This window comes from Indicator indicator, chromosome Z, assembly GCF_027791375.1.
Source record: "Indicator indicator isolate 239-I01 chromosome Z, UM_Iind_1.1, whole genome shotgun sequence".
NCBI lineage: Eukaryota > Metazoa > Chordata > Aves > Piciformes > Indicatoridae > Indicator > Indicator indicator.
In genome coordinates this window covers 21291173-21311341 of record NC_072053.1, presented here as the reverse complement: position 1 = coordinate 21311341, position 20169 = coordinate 21291173, and the positions used below count along the sequence as shown (strand labels likewise).

The 20169-nt window shown below is 36.7% G+C and overlaps 2 protein-coding genes across 3 annotated transcripts in view; both read left to right on the top strand.

Moving 5' to 3' along the window:
- The window catches only part of NUP155 (nucleoporin 155), a 30831-nt gene extending 16097 nt beyond the window's left edge, over positions 1-14734 (top strand). Inside the window, exons 19-35 of one of the 2 annotated variants that reach the window (XM_054398149.1) lie at positions 541-607; positions 1445-1563; positions 1760-1857; positions 2999-3132; positions 4728-4919; positions 5561-5699; positions 6227-6362; positions 6743-6896; positions 7181-7285; positions 7415-7569; positions 8030-8159; positions 8410-8523; positions 8976-9096; positions 9987-10097; positions 12225-12361; positions 13118-13218; positions 14373-14734. In XM_054398149.1, the coding sequence (XP_054254124.1) occupies positions 541-607; positions 1445-1563; positions 1760-1857; positions 2999-3132; positions 4728-4919; positions 5561-5699; positions 6227-6362; positions 6743-6896; positions 7181-7285; positions 7415-7569; positions 8030-8159; positions 8410-8523; positions 8976-9096; positions 9987-10097; positions 12225-12361; positions 13118-13218; positions 14373-14511 (2152 nt within the window). In that variant the 3' untranslated portion in view covers positions 14512-14734. Of the gene's footprint in view, positions 1-540; positions 608-1444; positions 1564-1753; positions 1858-2998; positions 3133-4727; positions 4920-5560; positions 5700-6226; positions 6363-6742; positions 6897-7180; positions 7286-7414; positions 7570-8029; positions 8160-8409; positions 8524-8975; positions 9147-9986; positions 10098-12224; positions 12362-13117; positions 13219-14372 lie in introns of those variants that run through there. The other variant, XM_054398150.1, reaches the window with a different exon arrangement.
- Positions 14735-18100: 3366 nt separating this feature from the next.
- CPLANE1 (ciliogenesis and planar polarity effector complex subunit 1) overlaps positions 18101-20169 on the top strand; it is a 61866-nt gene continuing 59797 nt past the window's right edge. The window contains 3 exon segments of the mRNA XM_054397326.1: positions 18101-18187; positions 18870-19005; positions 19196-19315. Coding sequence (XP_054253301.1) covers positions 18101-18187; positions 18870-19005; positions 19196-19315 — 343 coding nt within the window.

Genomic DNA, 20169 nt, shown 5'->3' with positions numbered 1-20169 from the left:
CAGAAAGACTTAAAAAATCAAACTCCTGGCTCAAAGGTTTTTTTACTCTTAAAAAGCTTTAAACAGAATGCTCAAATCAGAGCAACAAAGCAAGAGTGAAGAGGATTCTGATCACTTAGGTATTGAGTTCTGTGTTACTAGGCAGTGTAGTACTGGTAACTACTGCTGTGTTACTAGAGAGCTCCTGATATCTTGATCACCTCTCTGCCTGCTGCTTGGGAAATAATTCTCTTTTATGGCACATTTTTGCCTTGCCTCTATTTCTGGAGAGTAATTTTGGCCTATGTTTCAAGTATTTGAGAATGTCCAACTTAATTCAACTGAAGTTTTTAAATCTGAAATTTTGTTAATTTCCTACATATCTATCTTTGAGAAGTGTAAAACAGTAACTTTTTTGAATGTGTAAATTCATCCAACTTAAATCCTTATTTTAGACCCTGATGTAAAGCGTTATTATTTTTTTCTTATGGAAGATATGTGGAAGACTTGCAAAAACACTTGCTGGGTTACTTTTTTTTAACACAATGTTTTATGTTGCAGAAATATTTGGGATGGCACTACAGTTGTGGAGAGAGTTTTCAAAAGTGGCAATCGAGAAGTTGTTGCAGTATGTAAAAGATTATTTTGTATCTTTAAAGTCCCTTACTGTGTATGTCTTAAGCCCTGTTGTATTTCTGTTCCAATTATAAACTGCTAAGGAAAAATCCCATTGTTGTCATTTGTTCTTAAGTGCTTCACTCTTAACTGAGGAGGAGTACTTGTAGATTTCACTTTTTTTTTAAGCTAGTGTTTTGAATGCTGATACTTAAGAAACACAGCTGTGATTCAACCTCTTATTCATTGGCAATGGCCTGTTTTCTCCATGTATAGCAACTGCACTTCCGTAGTTTCTGCATACCCCCTTGAGACAAAGCCTGAAAAAAAATAATTTAATAATAAAAAGCTTTAGTGAGTTAGGATAAACACTGCAGTGCCGTAAGGACATAAATGGTGATGGTTTACTTTTCTTGTCCGTTATCCAAATACACTTTCTTCTGACTGGATTCATTTCAGCAAAGCAAAGTAACTGCTATAACGGGCTTTCCTTTTCCAGTTTTAACTGGGAGACTCTGGAAGACCTTGGCAGTAATACTCTGTGTAATGGTAGTGCTCAATCATTATTTCCAGCTCTGAACTAAAACAGCTGGTTTGGTTATCAGAAAGTTAAACAATCATCATGGGGTATCATCTTGGCTATTACATAGCTCCTGAGGACTGTCACCTCTTCACGTGTGCCCCCATCTTCAGTGACTACTATAAAAATGTTGGATTCTAGTGATAGCACTACTGTTATGACTTATTTGTACCTTCTTTGTGTTTGTTTTAGCTTAAAATTGTAATTTTTTATTTTAAAAAAATACTTGGAAGCTAAGCTTTCTTTAAAGAGGTCTGCTTTCTTTTGCAGGTAGAAAGCAGTGTTCCGTCCCATGTGCTGGAATGCATATTAAAAGATCTAAAAGGTTTACAAGATTTTCTGTCCAGAAATTCACAGTTTGCTACAGTAGGAGCCCTTGGAAACCCAAGGTATTGTGTTAAATTTACTTGTGGTATTGCATGTCCAGCTCTTGAAAAACAATACCATGAGTGTCTGTGAGTTAAGTATTTGTGTGATTTCATGCAACTTTTCAAATGCCAAAGAAGAGGTGTTTGATTTCATCTTTAAAAGACAAAGTATTTGTAACCATATTGGCATCTTTTTATTTTGGAAATGCAGTTTCAGCACACCATCCAATCTGCAACAGAGGCTCCTGGGTTTCATGCGGCCGGATGGTGGAAGTTCTCAGCAAGTCCAGCAAGAACTCCAGAGGAAATACCATGGTATGTAATTACTTTTGATCAGGAAGTATTGGGGAATGGTGTATTTGGATGTTGTCTGTCTTAATTTTCTTATTAAAATAAAATAAAATGCCTTTTTTTTGCATATGAATTGGATATCCATCAATATACCATACTTGGTAATAAATCGTTCAGAGAAAGCACTGCAGTTTGTAAACTGCATTTGCTGGCACCTTGCTTTTGCTTCCTCGCTATAGCATACTGTTCTGTTGGTAGTGCTTCTGCAGTGATGTTTATGTGAAAAAATAATTTTCATACAATTGTACTAGAGATGAAGTATACACTGAGAATGGTTCTGGGTACAGAAGCATTTCCTACCTTTAGAATGACTGTGGCAAGAGAGTTCATTTGTTACATGTTGTTAAGTTTGATATTGGAAGCCTTCGTATTGAAACCAATTAAAACAGACCACAAAGAAGAGTATCTCCATAAAGAGAATCTAAGTTTCAGCACAGTAACATCTGCTGCTCTTCAGCCACTGCAGAATTACAAATTGTATCTCAATTAAGCTGAATAAAAGTACCTGAACTTTAAAGTACTTTAAAGTTCTTTCTCTTACAAAGAATTAAATTTCAGTTGTGGAGATATAGATCCTCTATTCTCCTCATACAGACAGTCTTGAAATACAAAACTAGAGGTTTCTTTACACATTTGTCTCTTTTTTTCTTCATGATGTTCTCAGTATTTCATAAGATTGTTTAATCTCCTCACTACAATTCTTAGTAGCTGTACGCTCGTTTGTATTTTCAGGATAGCATTTGTTACGCAATTAATTTGTGAGACAAGTGAGTATGTTGTCCCATTAAAAAGAAACATTTTAATGTAAGTTGCCAAAGTTAGTCACTGAAATGTCTACAAAACTTTGTTCAGAACTAAGGCCTGTAACACAGCCCATTTAAACTCCTGTGCTTGTATAGCATAGCTTTTGCCCAGTACTTGTGGGCAATTTGAGAATTGTTGGGAAATGTTAACATGGCGCTTTCCTACAAAGAAAGCTAGACAGTATTAAGAATGGAAGTGGGGAAAAAAATTAAATTTAAGGAGATTGTTAGTGTAAAACTTCAAAAATGTGTGTGCTCGTATGAAACATGAACAGTTACTGACAAGTTCTTCCCTTTTACAGCTGAGGCACAGCTAACTGAGAAGATGTCACTTCAAGGCATTCAGCAGCTTGTTCAGAAAACCTGCCAGGCTTTGGCTTTATGGAAGTTGTTGTGTGAGCACCAGTTCAATGTTGTTGTGGGTGAGCTTCAAAAGGTATAATATGACTTAGATTTGTTTGAATTTATGTAAGAACTTGTTTTGCTACTAGATTATTTTCAAAAGAATACTACTTTAATTCCTTGAGAAACATATAATGAATTTTAAACCATATATGAATTTTTATTCTGCTTGCAAGTCTTTGTTTTTAAGAGATTGATATGTCTCTAGCGTCACTAACAACATTTTGTTTTATTGACTTGGTTTTATAAATTTGTTTCAACCTTAAGCATATTCTGCAAAGTGTGCTGAGTAGACCAGTGTTGTCCAGCCAACAGGAATTCACTCTTTGCCTTAATGTTGATAAAGGTTTGAGAGTGGAGAACAGAAGTTAGTGTTGCAGCCTCAAACTATTGCACTTTTGTGTCAGTAGGGCTCCAGAAAGTTGCACGTAATACCTGAGGTTGGAAGGGACCTCTAGAGATATTGACTCTCTGCTCTAAGCAGGGCCAACTTGCCCAAATTGCCATGGGCTGAGTCCAGTAGTGATTTTAATATCTTCAGAGATGGAGACTCCACAGCCTCTCTGGGCAACCCTTTCAAGTATTCAAGCATCTTTAGAATGAACAAGATTTTTTTCTTATATTCAGGTGTGATTTCCTTTGCTTCAGCTTTTCATTATTGTGCTGTGTCCTGTCACTGGGCACCACTGAGAAAAATCTCTCTGCCCTTTTAACCCATGCTACGATCCCACATGCTGCCCCCCTGAGTATTCTTTTCTCCAGGCTAAACAATCCCAGTTCTTTCAGCCCCTCCTTGTTTGTAATGAAGGAAATTTACAGAACTTTGCTATATACTCTTTGCCAATGCTGAATTTGCCTCTGGTCCTTGAGGAAGCTGTTAATTTGGATACTAGGCATTGTATCCTAGCACTCGATACGTAAATAGATTATCTGAAAGTATTTTTGGTCAGTGTAAAGAACAACTTTTAAACTTCACAAATATGCAGAACCTGGAACTCTCTCCTGCTGTTGCTTTGGGGATGCAGCATGATTTCTAAGAAAAGCAACATTTTCTTCTGTTGGATGAGGAGTTAATTGTTTAACAAATAGAAGCTTTTCTTCTGTCTTCAGTAGAGATTTTGTAATAGTATTTTCATGCTGTTAGTGACTATACATAGACACTCTTGGAAAGTCTTATGTGAGGAAATACTCCTAATAATTAATAAGCTTCAGTGTATATAAATATTAATAAAAAGAGTGCAGAACTCAAACTTTTAAAATTCCTCAATTTTACATTTCTGTATTTTTTTATCTATGACAATACTGAGATTTTTCTCATTATTAAAAACGGTGGCACGAATCTTGTAGGGTGTGCATTCTGACAGTGCCCCATGTTCCCAGTTGCAGAGATCCGAAACATAAGTAACACATAGTGAACATGATAGAGGAAATCTGACAGACCTACTATCCTTTTGCATCCAAGGGCTTTGTGCCTTCATTGATAGGGCTTCTTTATATTTCCATTTTACTGTATGCGTCTTTTAAGGAATGCATTTCTGTGGTATATACTTCATTTTCTGGAGTTTTGTACTTTTATATTTCTTAGTTTGAAAAACTTCAGTACAATATTTAAATTTTGTCTATTTTCAGGAACTTCAAGAACAACTAAAGATTACTGCTTTTAAAGACTTGGTCATTAGAGACAGAGAGTTGACAGGGGCACTGATAGCTTCTCTTATAAACTGTTATATCAGAGATAATGCTGCTGTGGATGGCATCATTGCCCATTTGCAAGATATCTGTCCTCTTCTTTATAGCACTGATGATGCTGTGTGTTCCAAGGTAAGCACATGTTCAGATCTTACAGTGCTAAAATGCATCTTTAGAATGTGTTCAAATAAGTTAAGTTGGGCAGTTTGTAAATCATTTATGCTCAAGTAGTTTCAGGACCACAAGAGCAAATGAATACAGGTCATGTACACATTTGTCTCATAGTTGATTAATGCTGAAAATTACATAAGCTCTGCTTTGAAGCATTTGCAGTTATTTGTAGTGTCCATAGGGTTTCTACGTCCAATGTGATGTTTAACTGTCTTCTTGATGCTATTAAATATGTTCTACTCCAGTCTTTCTTCAGCATAGTCTCTTGTTCTCTGTCTGTTGCCTAGTTTCATGAAAGTTTTGGAAAGATACTTCTGTTTAAGAACTTCAGTCTTCGACGCTCTTCAAATAGATGTGAAAAAAGTAACTGGTGAAGGGAAAATGGGGAACCAGTTGGTTAAGTCTTAAGGCCTTCTCTCTACTGCCATTATACAGGCTTTCTATTGGAAACTTAAGTGTTACCAAGTGCTGAGAGTGCTTTTGAGAGGACAAGTTTCTCCTGTTTCAGCTTTGGAGTCTGGAGTAGTAACTCATTAACTTATAATGTTGTCTGCGATCTGTTCGTGTAAATAAATTACATTTTTCCTCTAATTTGTCATCAGGCAAATGAACTGCTTCAGCGATCTCGACAGGCTCAGAGCAAACTGGAAAAAGAGAAGATGCTAAGAGAATCACTGAAAGAGTACCAGAAGATCAGCAATCAAGTAGACCTTGCTAATGTTTGTGCACAGTATAGGCAAGGTAAGAGACAATCACTGATCATATTCTGGTAAAATTTTAAAACAACTTCTGTATAAAAATATTCCCACCTACTTATTTCATGTTAATACTGTCTGTTTTTTTCATGTGTGGTAAAAATGTTGTTTGTTTGTTTTGTTGTTGTGGTTTTTTTTTTTTTTTTTAGGAAAGTTGTTGAGGTGTATGTAAGCAGGGGATATGTGACTGTACTTTTGCAAGTAGGGTTTCATACCAAGGATGCTTTTTTGGAGAATGGTTCTGTATTATGTTTTGTATAGTAGAAGCTGGTGCATAATTTAAATATAGATAAAACTGTTTCACCTTCTGCACAAGTATGCATCTTCAAATTTGCTTATTATCTCACAGGCATATAAATCTTTTATATGATAGAGACCAGAATGAAAAGAGTTTATCTTGCATGCTAGAATGAAAAGTATTTGATGTTGCTTACCATTTTGTCAGATTTAATACAATAACAAATAGTGATATCTGTTTAATTTTTGTGTTGTGTTTTTTTTTTTTTTTTCTAGTACGTTTCTATGAGGGAGTAGTTGAACTCTCTCTTACAGCTGCTGAGAAGAAAGACCCTCAAGGACTTGGCCTTCATTTCTATAAAAATGGAGAACCAGAAGAGGATATTGTTGGACTCCAAGCTTTTCAAGAGAGGCAAGTTTTCATAATATATTCTTATCATTATATGGAGTCCTTTATATAAGTGACCGGGTTATATAGGTTAATAACAAGCAAGCATTTTATAGTAAGGGACAAAATGCAGAAGTTTTTGCTCAGCGTGCTCTTGATATTCGTTACGGCACCCACATAATCTGGAACAGAGGGTAAACTGATGGGTGCAAAACCCATTGTGAACTGTTTGTTTTAGAAATACCTATTAGAAAGATGATCAAGCAACTAGATTGTGGCAACTAGCTGACAATCTGTGACATTTTTAAAATTTTACCTACAAAGGCATACATATCACATTTGAGAAGAGTATTTCTTAGGTAGTTGCAATGAAAATTTAGGCATTTATTCTGCTCTATTTACAGATTGAACACCTACAAGTGTATCACTGACACCCTTCAAGAGTTAGTGAATCAAAGTAAAGCTGCTCCTCAGTCTCCCAGTGTACCCAAAAAGCCAGGTCCTCCGGTGCTGTCATCTGACCCAAACATGCTAAGCAATGAAGAAGCAGGACATCATGTGAGAAACATACTGCCCCACCACTACCCCATATGACTGCTCTCCAGAAAACAGTGTGATTTAGTGGGGTGTAGATTTTACTACTTTAAATTACAGATTTAAAAGTTGATGGAAGTCAAGATTTGTCATGAATTGGCTTTTTTATGTACAGAGTGTTCATAGGAATTGTGACCTGTAAAAACCATGAACCTAAGTGCTGTTGCATACATACTGTGTGCATGCATACATACGTGATGTAACATAACCACATCTGGAATAACAGTTTTGGCCTTTTTTTTCCTTAGTTTGAACAAATGCTAAAGCTGGCTCAGCGTTCGACAGATGAACTCTTCAGTATTGCACTTTACAACTGGTTGATACAAGCTGACTTGGCAGACAAACTGTTACAGGTGAGCTCATCTTCGTACAACAAAACAATCTGTTGGAAGTTTCCACTGAACTGGAAGAGTTAATTGTAATAATGCTGATGTTTTTAAAAAGAGGAGAGAGCAAGAACATATCCATTATGACTTTTGCAGGTTACTTCCCCCTTTTTGGAACCCTACCTTGTGCGGATGACCAAGATTGACCAAAACAAAGTCCGTTACATGGATTTATTATGGAGATACTTCGAAAAGAACAGAAATTTTAGTAATGCAGCCAGAATCTTGGCTAAGTTGGCTGACCTGCATAGGTATGGATTATATATGATCTATTGTATATATTCAGGTAATTGTCAAAAAACCCAAACAAACTAAAATATAATCCTAATGTGTGGGTATTTTAAGAAAAAGCCAAGGACAAAAAAAAAAAAAAGGGTAATTTCCAAGGGTGTTTTCTTAAAAAATTAATGAACTACATTAGCTTTTAATCTAGGCCATAATTTGAAATAGTTTGTTTATTTTATGTATTATACATTAGCTTGCACCATGTTTCCTGTTGTAAGTACCATATATCTTAAAGAGATCTTTATATTGTGGTAGTTGTAACTGTGAAGCAGTGAATTGAGAAATACACCAGAACTAAGCCTGCAACAAAGGTGAGGGTACATGGTTGGATAATCTTCTGCGTGATTTAGTAAAATCAGAAGTCGCATACTAGTGGTAACTCACTAAACTATTAAGAACTCATTTTATTTTGAACATGTTTTGCAGTACAGAAATTTCACTTCAGCAGCGTCTCGAATACATAGCACGAGCCATTTTGAGTGCCAAAAGTTCCACTGCCATATCCTCTATTGCTGCAGATGGTGAATTCCTACATGAACTAGAAGAGAAAATGGAAGTAAGAAAAAACTATTAATAGAAGCTAGACTGTAAAAGCATTATTTCACTTTGTCTCACTGGCATATGATGTTTTAGTTACAAATTATTTAGAAACTGTATTCTGTGATTTCTTCCTGACATAGCAAAGTTACACAGTTGATAGGAGGCTCTGAGATGTAAGATAGTAACATTTCTACATTTAAATAAGTTAAAACTAATTCTTAAGGTTTGATTAATCCCGTCTTAAAATATTTTTCTTTTTAAACAAGGTTGCAAGAATCCAGCTTCAAATACAAGAAACATTACAACAGCAGTATTCCCATCATTCTTCAGTGCAAGATGCAATCTCCCAGCTTGATGCTGAGCTGATGGATATAACCAAGGTGATGAATCTTTGTCTTTATTAAATGTCAATGCATTACATTTGAAGGGGGGAAGAAAGGTATTTTGCAAAGAATGATCCTGTGCTGACTAGGAGGAGTCAAGACACAATTTGGCATTCCTGGTTTTGGAATGTCTGTTACTCTACCACCGTATTTTTCTGTACTTTGATATTCTTTAGTACTTCAATTTCTTCAATGAGTTTACCTTTCTATTAAGTCTGTCAGATTTCTTTTTGGGAAAAATCATTAGAAAATTAATGGCATTTTATACAAAATTGGGGTTTATACTTAAGAAGTGAAAGAATGGAGTAAAACAAAATCATTTATGTTTGACAAGTTACTGAAGTTGTACTTTCACTAGTCTGTCTACTACACAAAATAAAGAAAATCTAATTTAAAAAATTTCCTTTTTATCCAACTTGAAATATAAAGTCTGGTAATTTTTCTTTCAGCTGTATGGAGAATTTGCTGACCCTTTTAAGCTCTCAGAGTGTAAGCTTGCAATTATACATTGCGCTGGTCATTCTGATCCTATCTTGGTGCAAACCCTCTGGCAAGAAATCATTGAGAAAGGTAGGTGTTGGTCTTAATGGTCTAGGAACAGTGCAGGCTAGAGCTACAGAAAAGTGGTACAGGTAAAGCTTTTCAGACTGGCTATGTGCTGCTGCTGCTGAGCTGTCTAGGTAAATTATTGCAGAATAGTTCAGAAAAATACATATTTGTAAGTGTCCTTAAGTAGAAATTCCTTCATGTTGTTACCTTTGGCTTCTGTGCATAAAGGACAAAACGTAGTATTTTTACATATATATTGGCATATGCTGAATGTATGCCTTAAATAATCACTTTCTAGATAATATTTAAGAAACTGTTTTACCTCTTACTGTTTTTGGGTACCATTACATATGGACTTTAGAATACCTATGAAGTTTTGCCTCAAATTTTTCAGAAAATTTTATTTAAAATATTTAATTTGTTGTGACAGATTAAAGAATCTTCAGGGAGTTCAGTGGTCTTACGATGCTGACAGGAGTGAAAGTGTAGGAGGTTTGTCCATTTATAGAAAGGCAGAGTAGTGAGCACAGCTCTGCAAGCCTAGCCAGTTGGATGTGATAATCTGCCTCATGGCTTACCATGATTTGTTTTTTGTCTTGGATTTTGTGCTAAGGGTTGCTATTGTGCAAGCAACATTTGAGGGGAAAGTGGTAGTATTTTATTTGTGTGTGTGTTGTTGAGGTTTTTTTAAGTTGATTTGCATGGAACTTAGAGGAAACAAAGGCCTGTGAATATATATGCATACATACACCAGAAAAAGTTGTTGTATTTTCCCTTCCATTTGCTGGTTTTGCACTGACAATAGCATAAGATTTTGATGTGTTAGTAAATTTGAGAACTTCAGTGTAGTTGTGTATAAATGTGGAATGTTTTTAGGATATTCTCTGTAAATGATTTCTTTCCACTTTCAGAGTTGAGTGATAGTGTGTCTCTGAGCCCCGCTGACAGAATGCAAGCACTTAGTCTGAAGATGGTATTGCTTGGAAAGATTTATGGTGGCACACCTCGATACTTTCCTTTAGGCAAGTTGTTTAGCCTGCATGGTAAATAACCATACAGATTACATGAGTGGTTCTCAGCTTCCTTTTTAGCCTCTTAAAGTTTTAACATATATAATGTTGGTTCGGTTTTTGGTTTTAGATAAAAGGAAATAATGCTGGTATTTTTGTGATACATAATTACTGTAATAATTTAATACTTCACCTACAGTGAAAAAATCCACAATTTCAACTACTAATAGTAATTATGTTAATCTTGAAGGTAGTGGGGTAATACTTTGCAGTTTTGTCCAGGAAATCAGAAGCAAAAGCTTTGAGATATATTTGCTTATTATTACAATGACAAAGGATTGAGGAGATTGAGGAAAAATAAAAGTGTAAATAGCAGTCAATAGGAATTCTACTTTTGTAAACACAGTATAATTGTGTGATGATTAAACCATTACAATTGTTACAGGTGCAGTTTTCTCCCAGAACTTACCTACAGATTTAAGTAGAATTGAGATTTTGACTCTTGAGTGGGAAGTAAATGAAGCTTAGAAGGCAGCAAGTTATTTGTGAACGACTGTGCAAATCCCATAAGAGAAAGTAGTGAAGTTTGTTTATATCCAAGTGCAAAGTAAAAGTGTGTATTTACACATATAACAAGATTTTAGGCAACCAAATTTATCTGTTTTTTAGAAGTATCTGCAGAGGCAGATTGTAAAAATAGAATTCAGGATATTTCTGGATCATTTCGGAGCTTGTTTCTGAGTTTGTGTGTTTGAGATGCTTGTGTGTTTTGAAAACTTGAGAATAATTTTACAGAAGAACATTTAGTGCTCAATATATTGTTAATTGTTACAAACATGATAAAAGATGTAGTTTTGTTGGCTGTTGTAGCAATGGTGTTCTCTGCTGAATCAAATTAATCAATGTGTTAATTTGGGCTTAAATTAACAAGGTAGGAATTATAAAAATACAGTTATTTTTATTTTCCCTGAAACCCTGCCCCAAAACTGTGTACAAAACTGATAAAAAAATTATTTACAGGTTCTATTCAGTCACAAATTCTTCCAGGACGCTTACAGCAATTTTAGTACAATTTGGAAAATTCAGATAATGGAAAAAGAGAAGCCAGAAATAGCTTCACCCCACTTATAAACCAAAGGCCAGTCAAGAAACTTCTAGGGAAGTATGGGATGCCGATTTTTACTCACGAGTTCGGAGTAGGAATTTGAAGGTGGTCCCTAGCTCTCCCTCTCTTGCTGACAGGCTCCAGAAACTGCTGGTTTTGTAATCCAATTCGGTGGGTCACATGGCTCAAATTCAAATAGTGAGACCCGCCAGAAATCAAAAGTGTCAGTAGGAACGGCTGCCACGAGGGAAACTTGTGCACTGCAAGGAAAAGCCGCAGGATTGGTCGTGAGCAGGCACGATCGTGGCAGGATCGGTCCCAGGCAGACAGGTTCACGGCAGGCAGGCGGGTCTGGGGAGAAGCCAGTCAAGTGCCGGTTCCTCCAAGGTAGCTACAAATCCAGGGCAAGGCGAGTAGAGTCCAAAAATGAGCAATCAAAATGGAAGAGCCGAAGATGAGCGGGCTCCCAGGAAAACGGGTGAGAGCGGTGGAAAATTGAGAGTCCTGACTGCTCCCTGCTTACCCTATTTAAGATATTCCTAGACAATTGTCCAGGCCAAAATGTGAAATGCCCCCTTATCACGTTTCCAAATCCCAGCAGGACTTCTCCCCCTATTTGGTAAATAACCTGTGGGGGCCTTTGTCCGGCAGACAAAATAGGTGGTTATTACTGTCCTCAGAGCAGAGGGAAGACCATTTCACACCTTTGTCTCCCCTGTTCAAATCTGCTGATACATAATGAGGGAAGGGGGTTACCTTGCAACAATGAACTTCTCTTAACGGTATAGTTCCGTGGCAGAACAGCAATGAAGTACTTGGTATGAGTAATTTCATGTGTTGCTGAAAACTTAATACCATGTTTGGAGATAGTTATGTTTTCATGCCCTTCCTTCAGTGCAGACTGAGGGAAAACCTGTTACATGTTTTTCACAGAAGAAAGGACTGAAGCATGTGAAAGACAGAAGGTTAAACTTGGAGTAAATTACTTTCAAATGCCTTTGTAATCTAAACATCACATTATTTGTGTCCTATAGATTTCTTAGTGCAGTTTCTAGAACAACACGTCTGCACTTTGAGCTGGGATGTAGGTTTCGTAACACACACCATGCAAGAAATTGGAGTGCCGTTGCCAAGACTGCTAGAAGTATATGACCAGTTGTTTAAAGCACGGGTAAGGAAAATAGCCATAAAATAAAAATTTTGTTTTCGATCATCATCAAGATCTCTGTAGCAGCAAACTTAATAATGTAAGATGTGATAATTGAAAATACCAATTTCATAGCTTTTGGATTTTGTTGTTGCTGGTTTGTTTTACTGTTTTTGTTTACTTAATGCTGGGGGTTTTTTTTTCATTGTTGATTTTTGACCTTGGTCCTCAAGTATGAAGAAAACTGTTAATACTTCTACTTAACCTAAAGCTAAGTTAGGATTAAAGAGGATTACAGCGGATATGTTGCAGAGGGAATAGTATGTCTTGACTATAATAATTTTGTTTCTTATTAATGATTAAAACTTGCTATATTACTGCATGTTGACTAACCTATCGATGTAATAGCCATGAAGAGTAAGAAGTTACATTTTTAACTTTCAGATTGTAGAACAGGCTTAAATAGATTCAAAACAAGATAATTGACTTTTTTCCTTTACCCAAATTCCTTACACTGTAAGGAATTCAGAACTTACTGAAATCTATTACATTACAGACAGATACATAATGGAAAACTGAGTTAAATTCATATATGTTCTAGATTTAAAAGTCAAAGTAGTACTGAAATACAGATTTGATATAGCTTAAGATAAAATTGAAATAAGAACTCTTTGTTACAATGAATAAATAACTACCACAGCTGGAAACATGTGTGTACATACATGCTTTTTTTTTTTTCCTTCTCTCCTTAATATTTTGGAGTTTACTTATTTTCTTTAGGACCCATACTGGACTAGAATGAAAAAGCCTTTGCACCTTTTAGAATGTATTCATGTATTATTATCAGGATATGTACAGGATCCAAGCAGAGTACTTCAGAGGTAAGAAAGATGACTATTTCCTAGTAAATACATCCTTAAAGCACAGCACTAAAGCAATTCTCAAAGCTTTTCTTCTTTTGTTTTGGGTGAATTTAATATTTCTATTAATTTAGTATTTCTTTAGCAGTGATTACTGAGACTCCTTATTCAAAACCAGTTGATAGAAGCTCCCTGTAGACTACTTCAATACCAGTTTATAGAAGCTCCCTATAAACTACTTCAATAAAGATAGTTTTCTTCACTTGACTGAAGATTCATGACAAACTAAGAATTATTTTTTACACTTCAGCAACATACTTTAAAGGATTAGTAAAGACAAATTTGAAGTAGTCTGTGAAAAATGGGGAAAAATAAAAACCTGATGTGTGAATGAAATGGTGAGCAGTGCTTAAATCTTGTGTTCTGGAAAAAGAGAAGACTAAATGTGGGGATAGGTCTCCCCAAAGTATTTTTAAGAGGTTGTTGATGAAACACTCTCCAAGACTAAAATCCAGCTTAGTCTGCAACAGAATTCAGGTTTAAGACTAGAACAAGTTTCTAGATAAAATAATAACTTTGTATTTTAACAAGTTGCCTGCATATTATGGAATATCTGTGTTTAATTTCTGTACAACCCCAGTCAGAACTAGGAAAAGTCGTAACTCTTCTAACCATATGTAAACAGGGGTTATTTATATCTGTTCTCACTTTTTTTGTCTTTTATGGTTGGCTGATTTAAATACTCTAACATCTTAGAACTTCAGTGAATGCTGTTTAATTTTAATATCTACTTAGATTTTCGTAACTGTATTGCCGTGATTTAATCCTAACTCTAGGTATTAAATTGTCATTTAAGTGACTTAAACATTGACTGTATTCATATGTAAAGTAATACCTATATATTAAATATGTTGCAGTTAACAGCATCATGGTTTGTTTATATTTAGTATCACATAAATAGTAATGGTGAAGTTAATTTTCCTCTGTGCCTTAGTCACAAGCATGAGACTTCAAAAATAAATTTTCCTAATAAATGAATATTTAAAAGCAGTTGACGGATGTCTTGATCATAATTTATTCTATTAGAACTCAAAGAATGCTCAGTTTCTATTTCAGGCGAATTCTAATATTCAAGACCGAAGTTCAGTAATCTGTGTGTGTTTTGTTTTTCACAGGCGATGGTTCACCAATGTTTGCTTGGATGCTTTAAGTTGCTACTTGGTTGAACTTCAGTCTATGAGCCCAACGCTAATGGTTCAGACGAATATTGGCAACTTTAAATCACTACAGGCTAAATTAGAGCGGCTTCACTGATTGACGTATTATAATAACAGAATCAGCTCAAAAAAATGAATTATGACATAAAAGTTCATACGTCTGCATTGCATCTCTGGAAGAAGAACTCCTCAAAGAAATTCTAAGTTTCATATCCTGCTGCAGATATCAATTGTGTGGCCTGTGTTCATGCTGTTTTGAAAGTATCTACAAATTGTAGAATGTAAATGTGACTAATGGAGTTCCCTTAAATACTACCAAATTTTTTAACAATAGAAACCTTTTTTCTACTATTGAAATAAAATTGTGTGATCTTTCCATTAAGGACTGAAATTATTTGAAAAATAGTTTTCTTTTTCTTAAAGTAATGGAGAAAAATAGGATGTAAAATCTACATGGTAGACATGACAGCTGCAGGAGGTGAGATAATGTTAGAATGCATGTAAACAAGCCTAGTTGTAAATGTGATCATACCAGGGAGTAGTGATGCAATCATATCTCTGCATGAGTCTACTGGCAGGTATTTCAATGCGAAAGATAGTAATTATTTCATATCACTTTTGAACACAGGGTGCCTCTGCAAATGGAACATTTGAGACAAAACTGCATGAACTAGTGATCTAGTTTTGATTCCAAGTGAAAGAACAGTACTGAATGGCCATCAAATTATTTTTCTTATTCCATATTATTGTGTCATGTCTGTTAAAATGAAGTCAAGAAGTGACTTCTGCCTACTTTCATTACATGCACACAAGCACCATTCCTTAAAAGTATTCCTTAAAAGTAGGAAAGCCTACACGTCATCTTGTATGCATGCTTCCTAAGATTTTAAAATCTCACTCTACAGGAAAGTCTGTTTTGTTTTTGTTTCACTGGTGCTGTGCATTGTGTACAACAACGTGATCTCTTCATAACATATATAAAAATTAACATGCTGGTCTTCAAACTTTCTCAAATAACTTCATATACTCAAAGAATTTGAAAGATTCTTTTTTAATGGGGGAAAGGAGCAAATACATTGTATGCCTACAGAATAGTATTTAGAACAATGAGTAGGTGATACACATCACAGGGGCTTAAAAAAAAGAAAAGAAGTGTGGATCTAGACAATTCTTTACATGCAAGTTACCTACTTTACAGCCTTCAGTACCAGATCTGTTTCCTATGCTCCAAAGGCTTGTCTAAAGTACCACCATTACATTTTTTCACAGAAAGAGCAGTCAGGCATTGGAATGGGCTACACAGGGAGGGGGTTGAGTTGGCAACCCTGGATGTGTTTAATGGTCGTTTTGATGTGGTGCTTAGGGATATAGTTTAGAGGTGAACCTTGTAGAGTAGGGTTAGGGTTGGTCTTGGTGATCCTAAGGGTCTTTTCCAACCTGAATGTTTCTGTGATTTCTTTCACTGTGAACGGCCGGGCACATTCTTATGGTTTTCAGCCATAGGCTGCACCCAATGTTGTCATCTGTAAATTAAAGTACACTTTTTTTTAACCTCTTCTTAGATCAAAATAGACCTGGAATCTTAATACAGCTTTTGACAGTGTTTCAATTTCCTCACAAAGTATTTAAATGGAGGAATTACTCTATGTCCTGGGAAAGATTTGCACCTTTTCATGTGAAGTATGCTGTCTTTGGATGCCGATAGTTGTTTCATGCTAAGGTTATCATGTCTGTTTACCCTAGTCTTGTTATTGCAGTTCTAGTCATACAAGTGATGTCCAAGGTCTTGCCTGATGTATTTCTAAGTTTCCAACATAATTTTGTGCAAATGTGTTCAGCAATATTCCATAATTAAGGCAAGGAGGTTTCTACATTCAGAGCTAGGAAAATGACAAGAGTTTGGAATAAGCACAAGTCCCTTGAATTTCAGCTGTTCTCTTTTTTTCCGGTTATTGGAATCAGAATCAGTATTATAAGTTTTTCTTAGTAAGAAGATATCAAAGTGTATCAACAGTTTTTGATATTTTCAGCTGATTACAGGTAATTTCAGTGTAGACATACATGGTTTGGTTTTGTAATGCATGCTCTGCTCTCAGATGGAGAAGTAGGTTTTGTTTCCCAGTTCAAATTGGGAAGAATGCTGAAACTGGAGACTAATGCAGTAGCTGAAACAAATGCTGGCAGGACACAAAATTAACTGACCAGCGGGAACATGGACCACTACCTAAATTCAGCTTACTTTTTTTTTTTGTTGTTTTCCCCTGCCCCAGTGTTACTCATTCTCAAACTGATTCAGGGAATGCAGAAGGGTACTTGGTCTGAAGCAGTTTAAGAAAAAAGAAGCCGTTATCCCCTCAACCTGGCTCAAGGGAATCAAAGTTTTTCTTTGGACTGATGACACAAAGTAAGCGCTCACTTGTATTGCACCTGAAGTTGAGTATGGGGTAGGGATCGTTAATCTCATAGCTATGTCTCCTGTTATCACTCGTCTGCCCGTTCTCCAAATACTGACGACGAGGTACATTCTCCCAGGCCCAACCTCGGCAGTCCTATTGCCTCTGTGCTGTGGCCACTGTTCTGTTGCCCCCGCTTTTCCTGCTGCTCATGAGGTCTCCTCGAAACGCATGGCACTTCTACCCTGATAGACGGCCATCCGCAGCTGCCACACCTCCAGCGAGAGGCGGGTGTCGGGTGGGGCCCGTTCTTGGGCTGGGCTCCACGCCGGCGCACTGCGCTACCCGTGCCCCGCCTCCGGTGGGAGGTTTGCAGCCGTTGGCGACGGGTGAGTGCGGCCTGGGTGGCAGTGGGTTCCGGTGAGACCGACGCGAGCCCGGCGTGGCTGCGGTTTCTGGAACGTGTGGCAGCCCTTGTGCCCCTGGGCTCTGTCGATTGTGGTGAGCATTGATTTGGGCGGGCGCCGGCTCCATTTATCTATGTCCTGAGGACTGGAGTTAGCCTCAGGGTCCATCTCTGCTCTTATTCAGGCAGAAGTGGCGGTGAAGTTCATGGGTGTAACGCCTGGAGAAGGGAGGGAAGTCTGTGTGCTCCCTTACTCCCCACGCGGGGGTAAGCGGCTCATCGGTGCCTCTGCTGGCCCCTGTAAACAGCCGAAACGTGTGGCAGTAGCCTCACGGCATTGGTGCCCTTCGCTGGTGGGGAGAATCGAAGCTTGTCACCCCGCGGTCTGTGGTGCTTTCGAGGATGGAATGTCCCTCCTGCCCGTGTTCTAATACCGGGCTCAGGTCTGAAGTACAGCCGGCCCTCCGCCCAAGGAGCCAAGCTGGTGTTTCGCTTGAATTTCTAATCTCTGAAGTTTAGGAAGCTGCAGTATGTTTTTATCCTTCTTTTTTTATTTTTTCGTTAGTGCTTTTAACAGGGCATTTAATCTTGTGGTTCCTTTCTCTCCACTTCTGAAACAGGCATGTAGTTCGCACAGCCGAACTACAAATAGTCTCTGAGTGATGTGATTGAAAATATTTCTTTTAGTTTCTTAGAACAGGTAAGCTCAGTTTTCCTTGGCCTGAGGCTACTGTAGTTAAGAGGCTGTGTCTAGATTGTAATATTCTTCTCCAGTCCCCCAAGTAATAAAAGCTTACCGTCTTTATTTTTTCTTCCTTCAAATCTCTATAGATATATGAAAAAGTGATGATTTTTGCTTTACTTTATAATGGTTACCTAAATACTTAATGAGAATGGAGTTTAAGCTAGATGTCTTCATCTCTACATCTATCAAGCAAAGGAAACCATGGCCTCGCATCTCATGGATTGGACAGGTAATTGTAATGAACCTTTATTTAAACGAAATTCTATGAACAGTAGATTTTAGAATTATGTAATACTTTCAATGTATGTTTATAGAGTGGAGGGGAGAAGTACCACGAAGTGATTTGAATGTACCCTGCTGCAGGGTTATCAAAATAAATGACTCTTACTAATTTGAAGCTGGAGAGTTGTAATCATTTGGGGGTTTTATCTCACTCCATCCTGCATCTGTTGATAAACAGACTTTCTTGAGCTGTTTTGATAAAATGAGACTAATTTGTTAAATTTCTTCTAATATAAGATTTGAGCTTAAGTAGGTAATCATTTAGGGACAGTTCTTTCTGTTGAAATTATTGGCAAAAATTTCACTAAACGTAACACTACAATTCAAGATCACTTGTGTGTAATTTTTTTGATATTGTTTGTTAGCAGGTAGGTTGGCTGGAGTACTTCAAAGGTTTTATTTTAATAATTATTGTAGAATTTGCTTCACAATTTTTGAAACCTGTGAACGAAATTCATCATCGGCATATGCTGGCAAGATATGATGCTGTACTGTACAGTAATTTTAGCTGCAACTTTTTTATTTCTTAGTTGCTTTCCCCCTAACAGTTTTTCTCTGCATTATTTTGCAGGCTTACACAGAAAGTAATGTTTTAAAAAATCACATGCTTTTTTTTATTCTTTCAACAGAAAAAAGAGGCTGTTTTTCTTCTAGATGATAAACATATAAATGAAATTAACCTTACGTCAGGAAAGACAAGGAAGAAAATCCCTCGGCTGCAATCATTGTTGAAAAATGTAGTTGTTTTAACAACATCAAGAAACGGTTAAGTACAATATCTCATATATTATGAGCTAACGTTTTATTTGTACTTGTAACAGTTTCGAAAAGTAGAATATCTAAAAGATCTACTAGTTCACTGTCAGCTTTAGAACTATGGATAAGATGGAAGGGAAGTAATTAGAAACACTTCACAATAACAGCCTTCAAAACATCTCTCTGCTGATAAACACAGGTGCTTGGTTGGCAGGAATGCTTAAAACAGGAGAGCTGTTTCTTTGGAATAAGGATCAGGACTTCTTGAAAGTTGTACCAGCAATCGAAGAGTCTAGAAAAGTAGTTGCAGCAGCACAAGGTAATTTTTTTTTCAGTTAATCTCTTCAGAAATGGAATAGAGAGACAGTAGTTTTAAGTGTTATACAAATATATACAAGTAAAAGCTGTATTCTCACATTGTTTTGCATTTTTATCATTTGTATGGTAGCCAGGCTTTGACAGATGTTCTTTTTGTTACTTTAATAGTAGTCTTTTTGCATGTAGAGTTTTACAGTAGTCTCCTGTAAATAGTAACTAATCTTTTAAAACAATAAATATCTTATATTTTTAATTACTAGTTTTTAGCTGTAGAAGAGTTTTCCTTACTAGGTTACCCATACGTTGGAGCAGGCATCTACTGGAGGTAAAGCCTTTATACATAATTTAAAAGTTTAATCTCTAGGGTTTTATGATAGAGGCCAACTGGACAGGATAATGCCTGTATTTTCAGACTTCCAAGTATCAGAATATTCATGTATTGAGTTATGTTACTCGTAGCAAGTTGTAAAATGAAGAATTGAACAAGCAATTCTGTCACAGAATCGCAGAGTTGTAGGGCTCAGAAGGGCCTTCCGGAGATCAAATCCAATTCTCCACCAAGGGCAAGTCACACAGGAATGTATCCAGACGGGTCTTGTAATTCTCAACAGAAGGAGACTCCACAGCCTTTCTAGTAGGACCCTGTTCCTCTTGAACTGGGTAGCCCAGAACTGGACACCATACTCCAGATACAACCTCGCAAGGGCAGAGTAGAGGGGCAAAAGAATCTCCCTTGCCGTGCTGAACACACTCTTCTTAATGCTCCCCAGAATACCATTGTCCTTCTTGGCCACAAGGACACATTGCTGTTCCATTGATAGCTTATTGTCCATTAGGACTCCAAGGTCCTTCTCT